We start from the raw sequence: 26,920 nt of genomic DNA, 5'->3' as shown, positions 1-26,920 counted from the left end.
TCTTATTGACACTGCAAGCTCTGCACTCACCAGTCAAAAAGCGAACGCAACAATTGAAAACCTAAATGTAATACGAATGAGTCACTATTATTTTTGGACTGAAACCCAACATAAAGGATGTTTATGTAGTTGCATATATTTTAACATTGTAACTAGAACTTCATTTTGAAACTGAGAAGTGTCATCCTGCTCTCGTCAGACATGTTTTAGCCCAGGGTGCAACTGTTGGCCCTCTCTTCTTTAGTGATTCTAAACTTGGACTTGTTGTAATTCAAGAAGACTGGGCATAAATTATTCACATAAACATTTATGGAGTTGAACAAGTGGTATGAAGTTTGATACCCAACTTGCTATGTAAAGGCCTGACTATATGCTCATGTCTATCATCATATATGGATATATGCATTTTTGTTTTTTTTTGTAAAAGAAAACAACAACATTTTTTTTTCAAATTGACGTGTAGGTCAGATTAAAAATCCCACCTGACAATAGCAGTATGAAATATTTATTTACACTAAACCCACAAATGTGTTTTACATGCATAACAAACCATCACAGTCATTATCATATACATTTGTTATCTCAGTAATTTATTGTCATTTCAGTTTAGAGGATAAGTAATTGCAAACAAACAATCTCTTCATTTAAAAATAATTGAAAGACACAAGTAGATAGTACCATTAGGGTTACACAAACATCTTAAAATAGAACTATTCAAATCAATAAAAAACATGTGTCCTGTATTTCCAGAACAGGACACTGTTTTTGGTATTCAACATGCATACTACCTGTGTTAAAATATGCGGCATTGCACACTAGTATTTAAAGATTCCATTTTATTGAGATTGCCCAAAACAAACAAACCAAGTCTGTGGCTTTTATTTCAGCAAAATGTGCATCTCTAAGACTTTATTGTGAGTTTAACTTTGAATAAATGCCAGCCTGTATAGGGATTAGTCAAGTAGTTAGCAACCTATAAGAAAAGCATCACGGCAAAATAATTAATCATACATTCTACATTTGACAATATGTGAATTACCAACAAATTGGTTTATGTAAGCATTTTAGAGCAATTCTTCCATCTTCAGTGTGTTGATTTATTCTGTAAAAAAAGACAAAGGCAGCTATTAGTTTTAGATTTCAAAGATCATCACTGTATAACATGCCAACCCATGCAGACATGGTGAAAGCATCTTTAGAATACAGTTCCACTCTGGTAAAGATTTACCTCTGACTGTCAGGTTAGTGGAGCACTCTGCCTGCCCCTTGGAGTTTTCTGCAACAATCTTGTACTCCCCGGTGTCTTTAGCTCCAACCGTCAATATGAGCAGTGAGCAGACTCCACAGGTGTTGGATATGAAGTAGTTAGTGTTGGTATTCAGACTGACATTGTTGCGGAGCCAAGTCACATGAGGTGTTGGATCCCCTTTTATAGCACAGCTCATGTAGCATTCATACCCTTGAGGAGCAGTGTGCCTTTTCAGTGGGACAAGGAACCTGGGAGGACACTGCAGATCACATGGCTTTGTTTTTGGCACATTCACAGTGAACTTTTCTGGAAAAGAGAACATTTGCATTGCATTAAAATAGAACTGTAATCATCGAACAGAAGAACATTGACCTATATACAGTATATATATACTGGAGTTCTTCATGATATTACAGCAAAACACTCTCACTCTCTGTTTCTGTGTCTGTGCTAATAGAGTATGTGATGGCAATGGTACATCTCCTTAATTCTTTGTCTTGGTGATACATGTTTCTTCAAATACAGATATTTGTCTATTTCTTGACAAACTAGGTGATCCAGCATTCACATACCTTTTTTGCTAGGAATCAGCCACTTCGGTGATTCGGAGTGTGTGGAGGCGCCCATGTCATTCTTTGCAAAGACTCTGAACTGGTATTCTCTGCCCGGCATTATGTTGCAGACTGTGAATCTATTGTTGAAGATGTGATCTGCAATGGTTTGCCAAGTGCCTTTACTTGAATCACGCTTATTCACCATGTAGTGCAGCCTGTCGTCACGTTTCTCATCTGGTGACGAGGCCCATGAAATGGTCACTGTGCCAGGCACGTTTTCGTCAGTCTCTACAGGACCTGGTGGCTTCGGCTCATCTGGAGTTCAGATAGAAACATTTATATTTGTAGCTTCAGTATATGGAATAGAAGGAAATTGTTTATAAAGTAAGAAGGTATTTAGAAGTATTTAGCCAAACTCACCTGTGACTCTTATTTCAGTGCTAAATGATTCTTGGGCGATAATGTTCTTGACAATGATGGTATAGATTCCAGTATCTGAGTGCTCAGCGGAAGGAATTAGCAGCTGGGATGTTCCCTCTGCATTGCTAATGGTCACCTTTTTAGGCACTGGTGATCCATTTTTCAGCCAGATGACCTCAGGCCAAGGAGATGCCTACAAAGAATATGGAAATATGATTTTGTCAGAAGATGAAATTAGATCCCTATATATTAATTGTCATGGATATACTGTATGCCATCTAAAGTTCTTCCTAAATTACCTCAAAGTTAATGGTGAAACGTGCAGAATTCCCTGCTCTCACCACCATGAAACTCTTGATTTTGGCATCTGTGAATCGTGGTCTCACTGGGTGAACAGCAGGATAAAAGTTGGTCATTTATTGTCATTGTTTTAGCTGTTTACAATGGCTTTTTAAAGATAATGTGCAAACCAGAAACATCAGACGACTTCGCTGCAAAACTATAATTTTTTGTTATAGTACAATATGCAGTAGGTCTACTGCTACAATCATTTGTGTTATTCATTTGACAAGGATTAGGATTTGTACTGATCCAAACATAGCCCCACCACCATAATCCAACCAAATTGTAGATTAAAGTCGACATAAAACCCGGTTCATCATTGTATTTATCTTAATTGTTCAAACCAGGCATTAGTGATCCTGATCAAGTTAACTGTTAGTTGGGTTTGTAGAGTATCTATTAATGTCTTTAGGTCGATTTAGGTCTGGATTTTCACAACAACCCTTGCCTTTATGTGCGCTCCCCACATCTACATAGTTGATTTAGATCAGTTTAAAAATTCTGATTGTTTTCATCAGTAAGTTAAATTTACTGGTTGTACAACTACTGGTTCTTTAACTATGAAGTGGTTTCCCTGTAATCACAATATTTATATTATATTACAGTTTGACAGAAGTAACTGAAGTGATTTTCTTACCTGGAGGGGGCGTAGCGCGGATGTAATTATCCAGTTCCTGTGACTCTCCCTGTCCTCCATCATTAGTAGCTATGACTCTCACCCAGTACATGCCCATTGACTTCAAGCCTTTCACTGTATAGGAATTCATGGTTACTGCGTTTGCATTGCAGCGTTCCCATTCTGTGCTCTCTGCAGGCCTGATCTCCACAAAATATCCCTTGGCTTCATCCTCAACCCCCTCAATGTTCTTGGGTTCGGTCCAAGACAGGGACAGGGTTGTGTAGGTGGAATCTGTCACTTTGAAGTCTTTGACTTTACCAGGAGGCTCTGTAACACATGAATCACATTCAGGGCTGCAATTCGTAGGCTATATGAAGTGTTGATGAAATAATGACTGTGATAACAGTTTTAAATGTCCACCTACTTTTAGGATCTCTGGCAAACACAAACTCAGATGGTATACTGAATTCACCCCCTCCAGAGTTGTTGATTGCTGACACTCGGAATTCGTACTCCACGCCCTCGACCACATCTTTAACTCCAAATCCCTTACCTGTATAGGGGAAACACATATGCAATATAGGGATCGCAGCAATAAATCATAAGACGTTCACTTTTGTGTTGAAACAGATTGTCAAAACATGATCAAACAGAAATAATGTATGCATAATCATTAACCTTTGATCATGTCATCATGTGGATTGACTGGGCCCCACAGGTTGCTGCCCTTCTTGCGTTTCTCAAGGTTGTATCCCAGAATATTGGTTCCTCCAGTGTCAGATGGAGGAGACCAAGAGAGGTTGATGCAGTTCCTGAAGGCAGTTACAACCTTTGGTACTGATGGAGGTCCAGGGTATGCTGTACACACAAAAGATTGGGATCTGTTATCATTTCTTCGTCAAAAATGTAAAAGTATTTGTGGTTAGTCAAGACCCAGTCACACCTGAAAAGTGGCCGAGTGAAATTCAGGGTGATTTCATGAATTGGGGGATGGTAGTGGCTTGATGATGAAGGATCTACTCACCAGACTAGTTGGTGAACTACTGTTGCTGGTCAGATAACCGCTAACATGCTAGCAAGCAGTGAACATGCTAGCGCGATATGCAGTCACAAAAGCCCTCTGAGCTTCTCTCTATTTCATCTGTACTGCGGCGTTTTATCCCCTAGGACTTTATTCTCAGGATAATACATTGTTTTAGTTAATTAAAAATGATTGAAGCATTGCTAACAGGACCATACATTTACATAGTTAATTAAAGAGATGTAAATGCGCATAGCATCGACTACTGAGCCATAACTTGTCTGAAAAGCATGCCTTTTTGGTGGAGCAGTGTGTACTCTAAACTGGATGATGCAAAACAACTAAAAAGCTACAATAGAGACTATCAGACTATCAAGATGATTTGCTATTAGTCAACTATGCAAATTTGTTGGTTCACCAAAGTTGAACTGTTGCAGCGGAAAGTGAATCTGACTACTTTGCATTGCAACTTCAGACATTGGTCTGAGTTTACCTTTTGTTCCGGCCTGAATGTCTTCTGTTTCCATCACCTCACTGGTGCCCATTTCGGTCTCCACTCTGATGCGATAGCAGTACCTCCTGCCGTGGTCTACATCAGAGTCCTTGTATTTGGACTCTGGACCAATTGGCCCCACTTTCTTCCAGGTGTTGCGGCCAACTTGTTGACGCTCAAGGATGTAGTTGCCTATCTTGCAGCCACCGCTGTCTTTTGGGGGCCTCCACTTGAAATCAATTGCAGAGGAGGAGGCTTCCACAATCTCCAGAGGTCCCATTGGAGGAGTAGGTTTATCTGCCAGAAAAGAAAGTAGCACATAGAATATGAATCTGTGCTGAACATGTTACCTAAAGTGTAACAAAACAATTCAGTAAGGCAGGTATTTTGTTGGCCACTTACTCTATAAGTGCATACAAAATACTGTCAAATAATGTTTGTATACATACCCAGTACAATAAGCTGGCTGAAGGCCTCAACAGTGCCAAACTCATTTTTGATTTTGATCTTGACTTCACCACTGTCCTTGCGCTGAAGCTTGGCTAGAATCAGACGGCTGCAGCCCTCCGAGTGATCTAACTTGATATTTGCTTCCTCCGAAAGCTCTTCACCCTCAAGGTACCACTGAATTTTTAGAGGTTCCTGTCCAATGTAAGGTAGTTTGAAGGTAGCTCTGTGTCCTTTTTTCACTGTTACAGGTTTTATGAATGCTTCCAGGTCTTTAGCAGGAAATCTGGGTGGATCTACAGTGATTGGTAAAACAATAAAGAGAGACATTTTAAAAACTCCTACACTTTCTAGTTATGTACTTAAGATCAACTTCAAAGTAATCTGCAGAAAAAATCTATTTTCATCACAACCTGTGTGTTCTCTAATGACTGATGCAACCTCTTTATGCAAATGAGTAATTTCTGTTAGGAAATTATTCCTACCTTCAACAACAATCAAGGACTCTGTCTTCCGTCCATCTGCTTCAAATTTATATTTTCCAGCGAATTCCTCTGTGACTTTGTGAATTTTGAGCCTGTGGAAAGTTCCTTCCTTTGAAATGGTTATACCCTCAGATGATTTGATCTAGAGCAAAACAAACACATTTCTGTAACATCAAATGTGAATCAATTCTCATTTGAAGCTCTCACATATATGAATACATGACAATCCTATTTGGCTATGTTACTGCAAAAACATCCAAGCCATTTAGACCCTGGGCTTACCTCTACTCCATCTTTGTACCAGAGTCCCTCACAGTCTTCGCTGCTCACTTTACACTCCAGCTCTGCTGCTTCTCCAACAATGGCTTTGCAGTCAGAAAGCCCAGCATGAAAGTGAACTCCTGGATCTGAGGATTCATCAACCACTAAGTTATCCAATGCACACGGCCAACAGCTCACATCTGCATCCAAGTTGTGTCAAGTTTTTGTAATGCATCCATGTATGGATGTTTACACACTTACCTCGCAGTCAACAAACTTTTTTCTTTGTGCATTTTTTTTTATATCATGTATTTAATAATGCAGACATGTCAGAAGATATCATACTTGAACAGACTATATCCTCCAGGTTTGTAAGGGATGTAAGAGAAGCGTATTTGGTGTTTATTTGAAACTTGATGAAGATGTCTTCTTGGTCAGTGTGTAGCTTTATTGTCTTGTTTGGGAGTGGCCTTTCTTCAACTTGAAACAGTTTGCAGAGTTGAAGCTCATAAGAATGTCATCAGCGAGGCTCTCATTTGCCTCTGTTCATTTAGTTACACTTGAAAGAAATACACGCCCTTAAAATTAAAAAAAGAATCCCACTCAAGCCTGACATTTCCTTTGTCAGTGGAAGAAATGAGCATTTTTGTCTGGTTGATCTGAATTCAGTCTTCACTGTGCAGAGGTGGGTTTTAGCACATTGTCATCCTCCAAAGTCGGTTTGCTTCGTCTTCCGTCTTCAAATTATGTAAGAGTGTGTTTACGTACAAGTGTTGCAGTGATTGCATCAAGAACAGGATCAGTTCTGCATTTGCTCATGTAAATAATTCACCTCAATGCACCGACTCATCCTGAATTACCATTTCAAAAGGCAAGCAAGATTGTTAACACAGAGCACAGTAGCAGTTAAGCATTACACACACACACACACACACACGCACACACATACTCACAGACTCACGGTCTGCAAAATAATACATAAGAGACGGAGGTGGAAGTATAAAAATCGCCCGCTGATATCCAACCTGTAAGTCACAGAAATACAATTGTATAACCAAGTCTACAAAACATAAGACTTAAGTATGTTTTGATTCATTGCACTGTTGTTATATGGTGTGCTATTGACAGAACCATTAGTGCATCGAATTGTCTTAAAAGCACTCTCAAGGTCAAATCCACTCTTGCTGATCATTCTAAAAGGCCATTTAACCATTTAGAGATCACATGTAGCATTCTGCTCAGTGGCCACACACTTTTAGTGTTAAGCCTCAAACTTCTGAAAAAAGTCATCTGCTCATAAAAATGACTTTATTCAGTGATAGTGCTTCCCATGCAGCAGTTAATGCAGCGCCAGTAATCTTACCACTAACTGTCTCCACGATCAATGGGCCTTGCCGTGCATGGCCTGAACACTTGCCAGCTGCTGCTGGCTCACCGCCGTCTGCACTCTCACCATTTTCAGCAGATTCATCACAGCCTGCTGCTGGCCTGGTGCCATTATCACCACTGGCACCACTCGCTTGTCTGTTTTTCGCTTTATTTTCAGTTTCAGGGGATATCATCGTAATTACCATCAATCCAATGTTTCTCATATGCTGTTGGATATGCCTTTCAAATAACATGAATGGAAACAGTAACAATTCAAATGTTAACATGGAGCGTGAAAGCAAGATCAACAGCAACAACAGAACTAACAAACATGAACTTCAATACAGAAAAAGAGGGTGGTGGTAAAGGTGATATATTGAAGATCGATTCCATAATGGACTGTAGTCTAGTGGCTAAAGTATAACTTGTTCAATTCAATTTTGTATAGCCCAAAATCACAAATTACAAATTTGCCTCAGAGGGCTTTACAATCTTGTTAAGTGTAGACGTGGTATCACAAAGGAGTGAGTAATATCAGTGGATAATTAATTTAAATGTTGGTAGTATTCAACAACAATATTGTAAATTAATTGTGTAACAGTTAGTATTTCTGTTTCTCAAGTATACCAAACTACAAAATCACCTTTTATGATTTCAACTTGAATACACCTTTAGTTAATTCACCTTTTCCATTTCCCCCCTTTAACATAACAAACTTGAATTAAACAAGGTATTTATAACAACAATAAGACAAACATGTACACCCAAAACACAAATACAGACCATCTATATTCATCTAAGTAAAGGATTAGTTGGAAGACGAAGCAGAATTTAGCATAGCATATAGATGTTATGCTACTGTCTGTTTCTCAGAAGAGGCATGAAAACACACAAACATAAAGACATAATTATCTTTTATAAATCAACGTTGTCAAACTTGTTGATTGATAGATAATTGCAAAATTTAGCAGTTAGCTAATAATAAATAGTTAAAACCCCGGGTTTTCAAATGATTTTAATTGAAAACTGTGAGTTTCCTGGGACGGAAAAAAACTAAACTGTACTGTAGTTTTTAGAACTGAAATGATTTTCAAGAATTTGTAAACCTAACTGAACCCTATGCTAAATAAGTAAAATATAAAATTAGGTAAATTTCATCACTGAGGCTCGATAAAATCTTTCTGAACAATGTTTTCAGATTCACTCGGCCCACGCAGAGCTTTTTCGCTACGATCTGCGAAGCGGAGCAGCGCAGAGCTTTGTCATGTCAGCGTGCATCAAAGTTTTCTACATTTGTGACGTCAAAGTCATTTTCATTCCCAAATGACTTTGATAGTCAGTCAATTGTCTACAACATGCAGCATTTGACATCTCTTACCAACAACAGCTGCTTCAACCTCCACATTTTTCTTTTTGAGACGTTTTCCTTTTTTCCCAGATTTTTCACCTGGTTGATTTGTGGTTCCCTCATCGTTATTATCTCCTATTAGTGATGATAATTACCAACTTTATTCAGAATGTCAAGCATCTAAATATAATAATTTACTATCAATGTTAAACTAATGATGACTTGACTCTCACTAAAAATACATGTGATATACATACTGACATTCATTCTGCATGATCTTTATCAGTTTCTCTTTTGAAAATACAGTATATGTTTCAACGTTTTCTATAACAGTATTGTTGATTAAAGACATGTATTTTCAAAGATATTAATTAAACATCAATAGACAAATAGACTTTTTTAATGAATCTGAAAGTTAATGGAAAAGACAAACAGTAACAAATAAACATCAAAAGAATTGTAAAATGTAGATAAGAGAAATGAGGAGACTAATATCAAATCATAAAAACATCAACAACAAAATACAAACACCTGCTACTGATACCACTATTGGTAGTGTTAATCATGATGATTCCAAATTTAAAGAAGTTTCTGTCTAAAGATGTTTTATAGCATTTGGGAGAATAAAGGCCACATTTTGGAACCAATTGTTTGTCATTAAGTCTCAACATAAATTGCAGTATAGTTCTTACCTATCACTGTATCTGGAACAAGTGGACCTTCTCCCGCACGTTTCTTGCGTTTCCCTCCTTTTCCACGTCCTTCTCCTCCTCCCTCTCCATCTCCCGCTCCTTCTCCATCTCCGGCTCCTTTTCCATCTCCCGCTCCTTTTCCACGTCCCGCTCCTTTTCCACGTCCAGCTCCTTTTCCACGTCCCACTCCTTCTCCGCCTCCCTCTCCTTCAATTTCTTCATCAGAATCTTCAAATGAATCGTATTCTTCTTCTCCTTCAAGTTCTTCTCCCGCGCCTCCAGCTCCACCTCCAGCTCTACCTCCACTTCGAGCTCCACCTTTAGCTCCAGCCGCAATTCCAGCTTTGCCTCCACCACCGACACCACCATCTGCACCTTTGCCACCATCAGTTCCATCAGCCCCTGCCCCCCCTGCAGCACCACCAGCACCATAAGTTCCACCAGCCCCTGCCCCCCCTGCAGCACCACCAGCACCTCCAGCACCATAAGTTCCACCAGCCCCTGCCCCCCCTGCAGCACCTCCAGCACCATAAGTTCCACCAGCCCCTGCCCCCCCTGCAGCACCACCAGCACCTCCAGCACCATAAGTTCCACCAGCCCCTGCCCCCCCTGCAGCACCACCAGCACCATAAGTTCCACCAGCCCCTGCCCCCCCTGCAGCACCACCAGCACCATAAGTTCCACCAGCCCCTGCCCCCCCTGCAGCACCACCAGCACCTCCAGCACCATAAGTTCCACCAGCCCCTGCCCCCCCTGCAGCACCTCCAGCACCATAAGTTCCACCAGCCCCTGCAGCACCACCAGCACCTCCAGCCCCATAAGTTCCACCAGCCCCTGCCCCCCCTGCAGCACCTCCAGCACCATAAGTTCCACCAGCCCCTGCAGCACCATAAGTTCCACCAGCCCCTGCCCCCCCTGCAGCACCAGCAGCACCTCCAGCACCATAAGTTCCACCAGCCCCTGCCCCCCCTGCAGCACCATAAGTTCCATCAGCCCCTGCCCCCCCTGCAGCACCATAAGTTCCATCAGCCCCTGCCCCCCCTGCAGCACCACCAGCACCATAAGTTCCACCAGCCCCTGCCCCCCCTGCAGCACCACCAGCACCTCCAGTACCATAAGTTCCACCAGCCCCTGCCCCCCCTGCAGCACCACCAGCACCATAAGTTCCACCAGCCCCTGCAGCACCATAAGTTCCACCAGCCCCTGCCCCCCCTGCAACACCACCAGCACCATAAGTTCCACCAGCCCCTGCCCCCCCTGCAGCACCTCCAGCACCATAAGTTCCACCAGCCCCTGCCCCCCCTGCAGCACCACCAGCACCATAAGTTCCACCAACCCCTGCCGCCCCTGCAGCACCACCAGCACCATAAGTTCCACCAACCCCTGCCGCCCCTGCAGCACCACCAGCACCTCCAGCACCATAAGTTCCACCAGCCCCTGCCCCCCCTGCAGCACCACCAGCACCTCCAGCACCATAAGTTCCATCAGCCCCTGCCCCCCCTGCAGCACCTCCAGCACCATAAGTTCCATCAGCCCCTGCCCCCCCTGCAGCACCACCAGCACCATAAGTTCCATCAGCCCCTGCCCCCCCTGCAGCACCTCCAGCACCACCAGTACCTACACCTTTGCCACCAGCACCACCAGCACCCCCTGCACCACCAGCTCCGCCAGTGCCTCCACTACCATCAGCAGCACCAGCTTCTTTTTTCTTCCTGGCAGCTGCATCCTTGCTGGCCATTTCCTTCTTTTCCTTAGCCTTAGCTGCAGCTGCAGCCTTAGTCTCCACTTTGGCAGCTGCTTCTACCACTTCTCGCTCTGCTTGAGCCTTCTTGGCAATTTCCATTTTCTCTCTCATTTCTTTCTGATATTTTTCTTGCTGTTCCTTAGCTATTTTCATCAGATCTTCATCATTACCGCCTCCAGCCACTGTAGTTTTGCGAATTGCCTTCTTGCCCTTGTTGGCAGGATCCTTGTCAACTATAAAAGATAATATGGCAAATGTATTTATAATTTCTATCCAAATATTCAATTCCGAATTTAACAAATAGTTGGTGTCTGGGAAAAGTATTTTCAAGGTATTCCATATGTATGCATGCAACTGGAATTTGTAATTTTCTCACCTTCAACTACAAGCCAGGCATTGCAGGATTTGATTCCTGCCACAGCGGCATAGATGCCGCCGTCCAAAGGCATACAGTCCCGCACAATCAACTTGTGTATGAGCTTATCTTCAGATACAGTGATTTCATGTTTCTCGCTATTTGTCAGTGGAGTGTTTTTGACCAACCATCTGAGCTCATTCATAGGTGCAGTCAGGACACATTGAAAGCGGGCGTCCTCTCGCTCTGCTGCTTTAACTTCTTGTATTTTGACAGCAAAGTCAACTTCAGGCACTTTAGGGATACAGAAAGGCACAACATAGAAAAAAAGAAGCAGATACTTTTTTAAACTTCATCAATCTATCCCATCCATTTCCTAAACAATATGTTCTGTACAGACTCACTGCATTTAGTTACAGTTATTAAAAGCATCTGTGGTCAGCAACAATATATCAGTGATCCTTGGACTGAATTTACTTAAACCCAATTTAATTTGAATCACTTGATTGAAGACATACCTTTAAATTCTGTAGAGAATACATTGATGCCCCCAACATCCACTGAGTAGAGTCCAGCATCCTCTGAACCTAGATTTTTAATTGTGAATACATATTTCTTGCCAACTTGTTTCAAATTATGCTTCTTCGCATCGCTTTCGTCTATGGTGAATGGAACCATGATGCCATCCTGCAGAATTGATGGACATGTTAACATCTTGATAATCGCAGCGAGATTATACTCTGGTTAATAGTTAACGCCCCTCACCTTGTACAGGAAAAGTTTGCTGGTAGGGTCCTTGAGGTCCATGTCCAACTCAATTGTTGCACAGTCGTTGTCATTGACTTCAATATGTTTCAGTGTACTGATGTGTGAAACAAACTACAGTAGAAAGAAAACAAAATGATCAACATTTTTAATGAGTCTGCTCATACAGTTTAAGATGGACACCAAAAACAAACCAATTCTACTAAACAAGTGAGAGATGATTGGCTGGGCATGCTTTTGATAGAATTACCAGATAATTAAAAAGACACCTACCGCTGCAATTTCCTCCTCTCTCTCCCTCTTCATTTGAGAGAGTTTCCTCAGCATATGGCGGAAGTCCGTGATACCATACTCCAGACAGATGCGCTCGTAGTCTTTCTTGTCGGCACTAAGGAGAATTTCCCAGACCTTCTCATCTGGCTCCATCTGCTTTGTCGCACGTGTTCCATCATCATTACTGTTGAGAGCTATTTCATTAAGCCCTACACACCCATGTGTTTTCACTGAAATAATAACTCTCAAACTGTCATAGAAAAGGAATCACCGGCATAATACGAATACCATAACAGTTCATTTAAGCGACAAACCGATATGGTTATATTTTACTCACCGTTTCTTGAGGTTTTTTCTGATGTCCTTTGTATCTGGTAAACCACAACAACAAACATCGGTCCATTACTGAATGTATGTCATGATCGTATTCAAAAAGAGCAGGATCCATTTAACTTCATTATGAGTTTACATATAATAGTTGGATTACATTTTCTATTCTATAAAATAAAACTAACTAAAAGAAGTACTGAACACATATACGTAGTTGTTGTTTTTTAGCTGTAATCTAAATGATACGACTTTACTTTGATGAAACACATACTAATCTTATTACTGACATTTCTTACCAAATTTATACATGAGACACGGAATTTCATCGGTTAAAAATGGCTCGACACGCCACCTGCTGTTCTTAACCAGGCTTTAACCTCCTAAAGCCAATGCTGAGATAGAGTCGACCATTTGAGACTAATTTACACCCTCTAATCAGTGAGCAACTCCTGCCCTATACACCCCACCTCCCTCCTCAGACTCCCCTCTCAGCTCAGCCCCTTGAAAAAACTATGCAGTGGGTGGAGTTAGGCTCACACCTGGGAGTGAAAATGCACTTAATTGGCTAATCGAGTAGAGTCTAATACTATTTATTATGCACCACATCTACACATTGCATAGTATCCCTTTATGCGCAAATACAATTCTACTGTGCACATTTTTAAGTCAATTTGTTGGAGATTCATTCATGTGTCATGTATGCAGTGGGACTGTACTAATATGACAGATGTTTCATGACAGGAGGATTTTTCCCAATAATTCCAATTAGTGAGAAAATGTCATGTTGCAATGAAAATATATGGGCTAGGTTGTAGCACAGAGAAATTGAGCTGCTGCATCATTCAGAGTATTGATAACTTGGATAAGAAGCATCAACCTCTATTCATCTTTGTACTCAGCTGGTTGCCCAATCCCCGAAATGTATCTTCTTATAAAAGAAAGATAAATGTGTTTTTAATTGCCGTGCTAGTTTGTTCCATACACTACCGTTCAAAAGTTTGGGGTCACTTAGAAATGTCCTTATTTCTCAAAGAAAAGCACTGTTTCTTTCAATGAAGATAACATTAAATTAATCAGAAATAAACTCTATACATTGTTAATGTGGTTAATGACTATTCTAGGTGGAAACGTCTGGTTTTTAATGAAATATCTACATAGGTGTATAGAGGCCCATTTCCAGCAACTATCACTCCAGTGTTCTAATCGCCTTAGAAGACTAATTGATGATTAGAAAACCCTTGAAAACAGTTATGCTGGTGAGAGAAGCTATAAAACTGGCCTTCCTTTGAGCTAGTTGAGTATCTGGAGCATCACATTTGTGGGTTCGATTATACTCTCAACATGGCCAGAAAAAGAGAACTTTCATGTGAAACTTGCCAGTCTATTCTTGTTCTTAGAAATGAAGCTATTCCATGCGAGAAATTGCGAAGAAACTGAAAATTGACACGAAATTGTCTGGGTGACCCCAAACTTTTGAACGGTAGTGTATGTGTGTGTCTGACGAGGGCAAGGAAATGTGTATCAGCTCTCTTGTTGCGATGACTTGACCTTAAAATGGTTAGCCTTGACCTGACAGCCAATAACATTAAACGTCTTGCTAAATAATATATTCACAAACCTCTTTTAGAAATAACTTTTAAAATGGCATGTGTTTTAAACCTCACCTTCTCTTTGTTTCTTTTGAAGTTCCTTGGTCTTGGAGAATCCAACTGTAAACAAACAGTTCATTTCCATTCTGTTTGTCACAGTTCAACACAAATGTGCCAACGTACCAAGAGTTTAATTCAATTTGTTTCTATTACCCTTGATAAATACAGTGATTCAAAGAAAAATAAGGATCTTACCCTGAATAACATTCAGGACAACAGTGCAAATAGCCCTTCCATGGTCATTTGTTGCAAAACACTTGTAGGTGTCAGCGTCCTCTGGAGCGACCTTTGGAAACTAATGAAATGCAAACACAGAGTTAATGGCATTTTATTATTATCATTATATTATTGAGTCTCAAGGCATTGTGACATTACATTACTAGTGCACGAATGTTTGCTCCGTCTCATATTCACTTCCCTTGAATCCCAAACTACGGACAACTTCAAGCATGTTTCGCTGCAATCTCTTATTTTATCACTTTTTTTCGTACATTATCGGACAACAAATAGCTGCGACGCTCTCATACACCGTTTACATGTCTGTGATCGTTGATCAATATTTCTTTCTTGTGATATCACATCCATATTTTTGGGCGGAGTGTGAATACATTTTGTTGATTGGAATCATAATGTGACCATGCCATTAGAGTTTCTTGCAGATTGTCCTCATTTATACCTCACGGCTATATGTAAGGCTTACCTCAATGGTGTGTTCATGAGATGTTTCGTCATACTTTTGCAGGCACACGTCGGGGTGAAAATATATTTCTCCATTTGCTCTGCTCCATGTTACAATAGGTGTTGGGGTGCCCACTATTATGGCTTTAAAGATAGCACATTTACCTGGAATGGGATAAAAAGAAGATTTCCTTATTAGTGACAAATCATTCCCAGTGCCTGTAGGCTTTATCGCGACAACTACCAAAAACAGTCCAAAGTTGTTACGAGCATGCACTGTCCCGTGACATTACCTGGGTCAATGACTTGACACCATTTTCTTTCCCATTATGTTTAAGTTAAATTTAAAATGTTTACATTTTGAATATATACTTACAAATACATTCTGTGTTTGAGGATCTAGTCTAAAATTTCTATTTTGGATCAATTTTGAGAGAATACATGGGGGATGATGGCAAAAAATGTCAATGTGGTGTAACCTTAAAAACTTTGTACCAAATAAGTCAACTTGTTTAAAAAGGGTGAAATCCTCAATAAAACACCCAACCATCTACTCTCTCCTGGTGACCCTAACCAGTGCACAAAAAATTGCAAAAGAAAAAGCAATATATATTTTGTTAATGATGGAATGAGTTCATCTCTCAAATACATGAAGACTTACCCTCTTGAATAGTCAGAGCAATGGGTTTGCGGGTGAAATCTGGAGTTGTCATTCCCTCTGGAAGTTCCTCCATAAACTGCCATATCATGACACCAGGCACCTTCGACTTCTTCTTGATGCCTGATCAAATGAAGAAAAAAAAATAGCAATAAGACAACCTTAAATGTATAGCGGGGACAAGTACTAAAAGATGCAGTATGTGCAATATATTGGTCAAAGTATGAGAATGTTAATCTTATTTTAGGAGCCACCACTGTATATCAGTGAACTTGACTGAGTACAGTATGTTTGAAGAAAAAAAAGATATTTTTAAGAAAGACTTAATAAGACTGTATTCAGATTTAGTTCAAAAGCAGATAACAGAAAACAAATTACAACCCAGACAAAAACCCAGTTAACATATGTCAGCGTAAGCTTCACACAAAGTCACATTTAAACGTTTGGTATAAAAATGCCACGATAAAGGGTCTAAGATTATCTAGCATTTCACGAATAAACGGAGTGACATCTAAATATGGATGACTTAAGCAAATACAAAAGTTATACAATATTTTCGCATAAGTCTCTCTGCCACCTAAATTTGACCCGGACAAAAGTTTGTTACACTTGTTCTCGACTTTTGCAATAATCCTACTGCTCTTTTTGGAAGATCAGAATGTAAGTACGGAAATTTGCATCCCCACCTACTCTAACGTCTCCTGTGTGTTGGCTTCGCTCTGACACTATACCCTCAAAATAGAGTGCTCATAAGGAGCAGTGCAAACGACCAACAGTATGGTCAAAAGTCAGAAACCTTTCCAAAAGGATTGTGATTGTCTAATTTATGCATCAAGACAATTTCCAAAACCACAGTTTTTAAACAACTTTGGAAAAGATGTGTCCAAGTTTTCTGTAATAATGTACTTTAGACTCCCACCTCATGGGCCTCTTGACATTAGTAGCGAGTGTTTGATTTTCATAGAAACATGCACCCCAAAGTGACCTTATTTATGTAAGTAGCAGGCGTAATAAGCTAATATTCAGTGTTGTAGGACTCTTTCCATAAACACGATGTTTATGTCATGTTGAAAACGTGAGTGGAAACTTTGAGTTGATGTTAATTACAATATGAGACAATTCCTATTTACTTTGAATTCATTTTGGTTGACTTGACGATAGTTGATACATTTATCTTTTTCTACTGATTCTTATTTCAGTCAAATTACTGGTTAATTTATTCTGTTTGTCCACATTGCATAAGTGTAAGTACATTTCTAGAATTTCAAACTTTCTGTGAAAAAGGTATATGTTGTAAATGGATCAAGTTTAATAAAGAAGCCTTGTGCTAACTTATTTTAAATATAGGCAGTGTAGTTGTTTGACTTAATAACAGAATGATTTTTATTCTGTATATAAGCCTAAAGAAGCAGTCCATGGCCATGATTAACATAATGTTCACAATCTAGACATTTTTCATTTGAACTATTCATTTATGTCAGCATGAAGGTTGACATCTGTAATGAATTAAACCCTCCATATCCGTATTGTAACTACAGTACTACATAATATTCTTATTTTCTGCACAGTTCAGTCTAAATTCTGGCCCGAAGTCTTCTGTGTTGGGGAAACATGCTACCATCTGCAGTCTCCAGAGGTCCGCAGGATACGAAGTATGATTCCAGCTTTGGCTCACTTTTAAAGCCATGATAAACTCTAGCATTAGGCGTCATAGCAGGTTCAAGTGCTTTGCAGAAGTCCCAGAAGTCCTAAGAGCACCAATATCGACTAACCCATAGAAATCTCGAGGGCGGCATCACTGAATGCTGATCACAGGGGTTCAGCTGGTCCGGGGATCTTTAATTATTTTCTCTTGGCATGAAAGACCTGGAATAGGCAGAATATATACTATGGAATATATAGTTTAAGTATGAAGAAATGAGCAGGGAGACGCAGCATTTTGCAGGTAAAATGCTTGCGGCAGGAAAAACAGTACTGTATGTGGCAGAGCGCTGATAACACTACATGAGTTTTGCTGCTGTTAACAAGCTGGATGTTGTGGAATTGTGAAGATGAAGCCATTAAAGGCAATTTGTTTGCATGGAAAAAATGTGCCGATTAATAATGGACAGTATTTAAAGTTGCGTGTTTAAGCTGGGCATTGATTTCATGGGTCAGTCAGCGAAAAGTATTTTTTGCTGTATAATTTGCATACATTTTGAACAGAAAGAATCATTAGGATACTGTCATTCCTAAGCAGATTTAACATGATTTACGTGCTTGGTAAATACTGTGCATATTTATGTATGTGAGTCATATTAGATGCAAATATCGTCAGATTCTTGGAATGGTCAGACTGATGAGCATGCACAAGCTGAGCGTGTTACATTCAGTCCTTGTCTGAAAATCATGTGAGTGAAAATACCGTAACTGCTCTTATCTGCACCGGAGGACTCTGTACTTGCTTTACTTTTTTATTAAGTCCTTTTTTTCAAAATGTGTTGTAGTTGTAGTTTTTTTGCTTGTGCATCATGTTTATTGGACTCCTTTTGTTGTAGCTGGACTTCATGAGGATGAATCAACAGGGAAAGCATTCCCTAAAAAGGAATGGTTCTTTGTTTGCAGTTTTAACCACCTGTTTTTTATTTGTATTGTATAATATTTTTGCACTTGAATTTATATTTTCACTACTTTATATATTTATTTTTTTTACCACATGTACAGTATGTTGACTACAATGCTCCACAGAGCTGGAACCAACTCATGGGAGATATTTCAGTGTTCTAACTGAATGTTAAGAACTTACACCCTATACCTGAGTGCTGCACTTTCCTTTACTTATTGCTTTGTGCTCTCATCTTTTTTTTAGATTTCCGTTTTCCTTATTTAATGTCTTCTATGGCTTTTAAAGCACTTTGAAATGCTTTTGTGAATGAAAGGAGCTTAATAAATGCATCTGGCATTGAATTGCCAAATGAATAAATGATAAGCTCTCCAGAATGTTGTTGGTGTTGACTCACCAACATGTTCCCACTGTTGTGTGATGTGTCTATTGACATCAGTGCAGCTTTATTCATTTCCATTGATGGCTGTTAGAATTTTGACATTTAACTATTTGAAGCTAGAAAGCATGTGCAGTAAATACGGATGACTAAGGACTCTTTATTTGTTTATGTCCCTATGTAATTCGATTCACTGTTCTTAATTGTTACTAACATTAATCAAGGTATTCTTGAGATTTACTTTCAGCACCAGTTTTTGTTTTATACATGCAAACTAATAATTTTCTGATTTACCGTTCTTTCTAATTTATTTTACTCCATGGTCATGTTAACAGAGAAAGACACTTGTGTTGCCCAAAATTCCTCCAAAACAGTAGTCAAAGGAATACAAAAAAGCAAAGGATATTGAGAGTTGGGTGAGGCCCAAAGGGCTCCCAGAGGTCACAGGTCTCGTTCCAGCTGATTAACTCCAGACCTCAATGTTCTCTGTTAACTAGACAGCATATGGTTCTCTTAGATCACCTTTGAAATACAAGGATCACAGAAATTGCAATTTTCTATCCGTGACAGTCCCGGTCATCACATTGAAGCCAAGGAGCGCATGAGGGTCAGGCATGAAAGAAAGGCTTAAAAACCACAAATAAATACAGAAAGAGTATTAAAGGAGTGACTCAGTTTGCCTTGGTGGTCGTCGTATGAGAGTACTGCCTCAAATATGTTTTACTTGTAGTCTACTTACGGATACCAAATCCATGCTGTTTGCAGCTAAACTTACAAGTTAATTATGTTGAAGCTTGAAGATTTATATGATTTCTTTTTTTAAGGGGCTATGAGGTGGCCAGTCAGTTTAGCTTGATTTTAGGAGCGATCATGCCACTCCTTTGGGGGTGTCCCTGCAGAGCAAGTTCACTTTTTAAGACTGAACTGTGCCAACGTACTTTACGGGACTAATCAACATGTGGACATACGTTCAAAAAGTGGCATTTTTCCTTTAAATTACAAGATGAAGCAGACGCATGTAAATCAACCGCAGTGCCCGATAGCAACAGCCTTAGTATTCATATGGAGGTTGAGTAAAATGTCACAATGAAAGGCATCCGTTGTGACACTGAAAGTTGAATCATCCATTTCGAATGACACCTTTCAAGGCGTGATGAAGATCACATACATGCAACTCACCCAACGTGGAGTCATGCACTTACAGAAGGTGAGTCGTTTGTGTAATTAGATTTTTTTTTTTCGCTCGCATACCTTTGTCGTCTGGTTGAACTCCCTCTGAAGCATCGACTAAACACGCAACGTCACGGCAGGAGAGGGAACAGGACAGGTAAATATTAATCCTGACAAAAGCACCATGGCAGGTTGGGACTTCGACAGGATTATGGACACAATAAACATAAAACACCACAATATACAGTATAACCCAGGAATGGGAAGCACACACACGGACACAACTTGAGCAGAACAAAATATTCAGAGACACGTCACACAACAATGGTTAGTCATAGACAAAGTGTGCTACAGTATGTTAGCACTATGTTGTTGCAGCAGCACGCTAATTTGTGCTGTGCAACTGCTGATTAGACTTAGATTAGTATTTTCTCACAGCTCTCACAACACCTCAGGATGATTCCTACGCAGTGCTTGAGAGAAATAATGTGCAAACACTTTGTGGAAAAGCAACGTCTTGGAAATTGATTTAAAAGAGGCCTTAACCTTTTCTTCCATTTCTTCATCCCATCTCTTCAGTTGTAGCAGCGACTAGCAACCCTTGTTGTTGAGATACACTCAGAGTGACCCGGAGTGAAGGTTCTTTGTCTGGCTACTTTTTATCATGAGCCTTTTTTCACAGCATACAGCTCCAGTGGTTTCCCAGCTTATTTGCATCTCATCTTCTTCCATCTCTGACGCCCTTGTTCATTTAGTTGACAGAGATCTTCGTAATCACATCTTTAGGAAAGACACGTTGATGAATCGTATGGCCGGCGTCACATTCAAACTTGTTGCTGCTCGTTTTTTTTCACATAAAAAAAAGCTTCCTTTTGAAAAGTGGCATCTGTTTCATCTTTGATGAAAAAAACATTTTCTTTGTTGTTGAGTTTTCTTGAAAAACCATGAATAATATTTGGACTGTTCCACTTGACAAAAGAAAAATCTTTGTTGCTTGTCTTCCCATTCTCTCAGTTGAAATGGTCTGCAGTCAATATAATACAGCATCTTTCAGATGTCTTGGGTATCCCAAGTCCTCTTAAAAGGATGCATTTTGTAGACACCGACCTTATGTGATCTTTGACGGGGTATGCTTCCCAGGTTTTTTTTTTTTTCTTGAATGCAATTTCCCTCGAATCTTTTATTTTGTGTATAGATTAGTTGTGTGGGTCAAATAGATCCCGTTTGTCATCATTCCTCAGATAAGAGGGAATAAAGGCGGAGACAGCTGCAATACAAACCCTTGGACTGACCCAACCACAGAGGGCGTCCATCACCTTGCACTTACCCGTCTGCCCAGCGGCAGTTTGATCGGTCACCTTTGACTTCTTCCACATCTTTCCGTTCTTCTCGAGCGCCGCTGATTCAGAAGGCTCTGCAGCAGAAAAAGAAAGACAAAAGATACAAGAGGAAGTATTTAGCACTGCATACTTGCATGGCTCAAAAGCAAATCCGTGATCTTGACTGATGTTCTCCTCGGACTTTGAGGTGTCAGTCTTTGTTTCAGTTGGTCACTCCCTTGAAAATGTAAGCAGATGCCACCCAAAGGTTGTCATATATGTATTTAATATGTTTGGAGGAAATTCTGCTGCTCTGAACGACTGTGATGTCATTTTTTTCTAAAGCTCACTGCAGTTACTCTGACCAGTCAGTATGAGGCAGCAACCCATGTCATTCACAGTAGCAGTTGGCCTCAACATGAGATCAACAAGTATCTCAGCCCTAAATAAGGGTGAAGACTGAGGCTTAGGTTCCAAACACTCACACTGCCACTACGATAGCCTCACTGTCCACATTTAATATTAGTAAGTGTTAATATGAAATACTATATTTGGAATTGCCTCTTCACAGGCTGTAGAAAAAGAAATACTAAAAGATTAATAGAGAGATTTCTCTGAGAGGAAATGTATTCTCCTCCACCAATATTTGAATAGAAGGTTCTTTAAAGTTCTAGAAAAGTTGTGTGTATATATAAACACCAGGTGTAATGTGTCACTTATGTTGATCACAGTTGACTCACAACCGTTCGATGAGTAATGTCTCCTCTCTGTTATGAAAAGTCACATGTATCGCTTCATGCCATCACTATGTATTGTTCTTGTAAAATCTGACCTAATGACTCAAGTTAACTGGTCCTAACGTTCTCATTGGACAGGGACTTAGGCGTGGTTACGTGCGGGAAATGAATATTATTGTCCTTATTATTACTTTGCAGCTTAGCAATGAATTTTCAGAAATTGTTGTTGACATGAAGAGGTGAGTCCTGTTTGAATTCTGCTTCTAATGCTCAGTGTGAATAACAGCGTGCCTCTGCATTTACTTGGATGACCTAATACGATAATGCTGATTGTTTCCACCAGGTAGCTTGAACTGTCTATGATTAGGATTTTGTTTGCTTGCTATTTTGCACACCTCACTTTCCACAAAATAGTCCTAACTTTTGATTGCATGACCCTTTCATTAATATTATCATGTCCGTCTTCTGTAGTAGATACAAACCCAACGTAGTGTGCTGCCTGGTTTATCAAAGGGTTTTACATTTTTCCAACAGCATGTGCATTCAACCTGTTCGTTGAACCCCGTGAAACCTTGGTTTCACATTTTCTATTTATCTATAATATAAAGATTATTAACAGGGTTAAATACACTGTAATTTAAGCAACTGACATTTGATAGCACATCAATATTGTACTCCCGAGTCACTTCATTGCTCTTTAAACACCTTCAAGTTCAGATCTTGTAAAGGAAAATAGAAGCATGTATTCACTGCACCCTTTTTTATGCTTTTGAAAGAAACTTTTACTGCGACCATTTGTGGACCTGCTCACAAAATGTCTTCCTAATGCAAACAGTGATGGTACCAGGATGTACCATCATATACCATACAATGTATTTATTATACAATAAATACATTGTATTTATCCTGATTTGGTTACATGGGCACATTTTGTATTATTATTATTAAGTATTTGTGAACAAAAACTAAAATAATCTGTGATTATGTAAGACCATAATGAGAGGCTGTTTGAGGAAATACATTTTTAGGGGCGAAAGCTGAAATATCAAACAGAATCTGAATCTTAAATATTTCACCTCAAAATTTAAATATTTCCAGCCCATCCTGATTTCTCATACTAAATACAACCCTCTGTTTTGAAAAGTAAGCATTTTATTTTGAGTTGAGCTTGTGCTCAGAAAAGGCTCTGGGCTCCAGCAGCGATCTTGGCTGTTGTTGGATCTTGAAAATGAACCACACAACACATATGGTAAAAGCAAAACAGCCTGCAACAGGAGACAGTTTGGCGTGCGGCCCTTTGCAATAAAGGAAGCACACTCCTCTTCCCACCCACTGAATAGTTTTGCCGATTTAGCTCATCACATTTATAATGTTTGGCTGAGGCTCTCATCCGATGAAATGAAATCTGACTCGTGGGGGAGAGGACATTGTAGACAAAATAGCTGTCAATAGATACTGAGCATCTTTTCCAGCCGCCATCCCTGAGTTTTTAAAGATCTGTGCTGCAGGCTGCATTACAGTAAACACTGCAACAACAACAAAAAATGCTACATAACATCATTACGGCTGGCTGTCACTGCAGGCAACATACTGTAACAAGTCACCAAGCCTCAAATTAGAGACAGGCTATCTGAAATGTTGGTCCACTGTGGCAGAAAGAAAGTATATCCTGCTTTTCACCCCGAGTCAACCCTCAGAGTCTGTACATGCTTTCCCTTGTCATTAACTTTGTGTGTGTGTGTGTGTGTGTGTGTGTGTGTGTGTGTGTGTGTGTGTGTGTGTGTGTGTGTGTGTGTGTGTGTGTACGTGTGTCTAACGCCTTTCAAGAGATCCTGTCAGATGGATGAGCATATACTTGTTTCATATATATACTGAGTCGCATATACTTGGCCTGATGTCACTAACAAGCTGAAGGTGTTACATTCAGTCCTCGTGTGAAATCTTACAGTATGTTCCGCACACACAATCACGGAGGACAACATTGTGTTAATATAAATATGATGGATGTTTACCGAAATAGATGTTAGTAACTTAATTTAAAAAAAAAGGTCCTTGTGGTGATTATTTGCTCCCGTAGTATTGTGACAGATTGTGTCATAACTAATTCCACTCGATTCGTTGCCGTCTTTAACAGAACGAGTTTGAGTGTGCTTCTCTAGCTGTCCACGCATGGTCAAGTCCCTGTGATAATTGCCTGTAATGTCATCTTTGCATGCGCGCCGAATCCCTTGACATTACTTGAAGTTGACCTCTTATCGAATGAACGACATGAATTACATTGTCTGCAGTGTTTTTTTGAAGATTGAAATAAATATAAGACACTCAAGATGCGACACAGCGGACAAAGAAATTGGTCTCAGTCGTACGTGACATGTCTGTGACATTCACCCAACACAGATCTCTGCACCACTGACCACATATTCTTGAAATGTTATCTGGTAGCTTCTCCAGTGTCCCTCACTGCATTTCTCCACACGTCGCCGACTGCAGCAAAGTGTACGTGTAGAAAGTAGCTGTGTAACTCACACAAAACTGCACCTGATGACAGGGCTTTTTGGTGTCAAATGAGCGACAATGGTGCTATTTCAACTTCCCAGTGGATTTGCTCAAGAGGGCTGACAAGTTGATATATGTTGTTCAAAACACGTAAGAAATGCCTATGCTGTAGCATGGTGGGTGGCAGCATGCTTTTGATCAGTCTGTGTGTATTCTCATTTACTTTTTGGTCTTATCTGAGAAATTAATCGTGTTCGTTCAGATCTGTGAAGCGTGACTGCGTTGAGGATAATTGCCTTTCACTAAAACACATTCTGCGTCTGCATAATGTGCGACTCGGGCAGAGAGAGAACGGCTGCAGCGCGAATAGTATCAGCCACAGCCCTGTGCGTTTCTTTTAATGTGAAAAGAGGTCCTATTTTCTGCCAAAACACAACCCACACCCTTCACGCAGAACTCTATTTCTTGGGCTACATATTGATTTGATACCTCCATCTAAAGTTAGTCATCAACCAACCAGCCTCACAGCTCTGACCTCACCGCTGTGATCCAGCTTCCCGGATTTAAGACCGTGAAATTCAAACTGTGAAGCCTGCATGCCTTACTAAAGTGATTTCATGCTCCACCACCAAATCTGTGTGTCCTGTACAACGTTCAGTGAATATCAAAATGATTAACATGGTAACATACACTGTCATTTGAGCATCTGGAATTAGATAGCACATAAATGCTGTACTCTGAGTCACTTTATTGCTCTTTAAGCACAAGTTCAGGTCTTAAAAATAGAAGCGTGCAAAATGCTTTCCTGATGCAAACACTGATGGTACACGTTGTAGTTATCCTGTTTATGTTACAGGGGCTGACTTGCAATAAACAGGTTGAGCAGTAATCCATTTCTCCTCTCTGCTCACAACATTTTCTCATCCAGCATGCCTTTTGTTTTGAGGGCCACCTACCTGCTCACAGTCCTCAGTGCTCTCAGCGCTGTTCCCTTTCAGGCAGCAGTTCTGGTCACACTGTGCCTTCTTCTAATATTTTCAATGTAATAGATCCCTCCGGCAGCGTGCAAGTCTGTGCTTGATGCTCCTCTACTGCCTAGAACTCTACTGCCAAAGGCTGTTTAGGCTTTTTTGTATTTGTGGTGACTCCAAAGACATTGGAGGTTGGGTGGGCGGTGAAGCACAGAGGGGGCACAGTGAAGGGTGGGTCAGGGAGCAGGTTAAATACCTCTTTGAAGTATCATTTGTTCCCATTAACCAGATGTAGTGACGCAAATGAAGACTATGTTTATTTGTTTACAAGCCTCAAATCTAGATTTCGCAAGTGTAAGACTTGATGAGGTTAGCTGCTGTATGTGTAAGTGTGCTGTGGATGTTATTGTGATTGTTTAACTCTTTAAGTACTGACTTAATGTAAATAAAGAAGGTAAGACTGAGTGCAATCAAACCGTTGTTTCTGTTTTTCCAAGAACATTTGAAAGGATATTCATATTGAATACACATGAAATGCAGCAGCCTATATAAGAATAGACATACGATTAACAATGCACCTGCTCATCTGACGCCATTCAGCACACTTTTATTACAAACTACAAACTGCATAAAACCAAACAAAAAGTACATTAACATGAAGTCCATCAACATTTGTTTGTGTGCAGGGATGATGTCAGGATGCTGTCCAATGTATTTGCTTATCTTGTAAGGCTGATTACCTGTAATTATGTTTAGTAGAAATGATTCATTCTTAACGACAACTGGGACATATTAATAACCATCCTGCCAACTTCAATTAACAAAAGAAGGAATGTGTAAATGGGCAAAATTGATTTTAACAAACTTGGGTGGAAATGTATAATGATCATGTTCACATGAAGTTGGATACCAAGGAACTCTTTACAGCAGGCATTTGAAAACGTAGCAAACACATTAGAATGAAAATAGTTCTTGCTTTTAAACACTGGCTCATCTTATAAAATGTTATTCTGTCTGTGGCTGTAAATGAAACCTATAGATGATATGCTACATCTAAACGAAGGCGTAACGGCTGCAGCCCTTGAATGCTCTTCTCTCTCGTCTTTTATTACAGACTGGTATTCCAGTTGCATGTCGTGTCGAGAGTTGTATTATTTTAAGACGCACCATAAATGTTGCCAGCCACTGTCCTTAAAGGCATAAATAAAGAAATGATGTGTAGGTGTTACACATTGTTCCCTCCCAGCGAGTACCGCGGCAAACACGGAGCAGCTGTCACGTGTTCATGTCCCTTTGAACGTCTGAAACCTGATCAAGAGTATCGACAACAGAAAACACCCTTACCGTAAATACTCGTACAGTAAATGAAGCACATTTCACTTACAAAGTCATCCACATTTATTTATGTATAACCAACTTTAGTTCCTTACAAAAAGTAGTATAGTATACTTCTGTGTTTTATTTTTCTCAGCATTTAGAATTTAGTTTATTTTTG

General features: G+C 40.0%; 1 protein-coding gene across 1 annotated transcript; it reads right to left on the bottom strand.

Moving 5' to 3' along the window:
- Window positions 1-569: 569 nt before the first annotated feature.
- On the bottom strand, window positions 570-25,577 carry LOC306715813 (immunoglobulin-like and fibronectin type III domain-containing protein 1). Its single transcript, XM_079186290.1, has 27 exons — window positions 25,411-25,577; window positions 21,230-21,316; window positions 15,755-15,874; window positions 15,116-15,258; window positions 14,611-14,710; window positions 14,431-14,475; window positions 12,774-12,807; window positions 12,437-12,620; window positions 12,164-12,277; window positions 11,917-12,085; window positions 11,420-11,692; window positions 10,840-11,276; window positions 9,752-10,745; window positions 9,300-9,710; window positions 8,638-8,742; window positions 5,913-6,037; window positions 5,631-5,772; window positions 5,148-5,441; window positions 4,699-4,995; window positions 3,863-4,042; window positions 3,609-3,737; window positions 3,203-3,511; window positions 2,523-2,608; window positions 2,224-2,416; window positions 1,822-2,118; window positions 1,229-1,555; window positions 570-1,102 (listed from the first exon to the last, which is right to left on the bottom strand). Exons 2-27 carry the CDS (start codon window positions 21,276-21,278, stop codon window positions 1,098-1,100), a joined length of 5,562 nt encoding a protein of 1,853 aa, XP_079042416.1. The 5' UTR covers window positions 21,279-21,316; window positions 25,411-25,577; the 3' UTR covers window positions 570-1,097.
- Between the last annotated feature and the right edge of the window lie 1,343 nt (window positions 25,578-26,920).

The sequence above is a fragment of the Pholis gunnellus genome (assembly GCF_910591455.1).
Source record: "Pholis gunnellus genome assembly, chromosome: 3".
Taxonomy (NCBI): domain Eukaryota; kingdom Metazoa; phylum Chordata; class Actinopteri; order Perciformes; family Pholidae; genus Pholis; species Pholis gunnellus.
Note: the sequence above shows the minus strand (reverse complement) of the source record. Positions and strands in the feature narration are given on the sequence as shown.

What these genes read in the sequence shown, in the direction of transcription:
- LOC306715813 (XM_079186290.1), bottom strand. Translation starts at nt 21,278, where the DNA reads ATGTGGAAGAAGTCAAAGGTGACCGATCAAACTGCCGCTGGGCAGACG. An exon ending in TGTCCTGAATGTTATTCAGG is followed by an intron (nt 14,476 to 14,610) that starts GTAAGATCCTTA and finishes GTTTGTTTACAG; the next exon opens with TTGGATTCTCCAAGACCAAG. An exon ending in GGTACAAAGATGGAGTAGAG is followed by an intron (nt 5,773 to 5,912) that starts GTAAGCCCAGGG and finishes GTTTTGCTCTAG; the next exon opens with ATCAAATCATCTGAGGGTAT.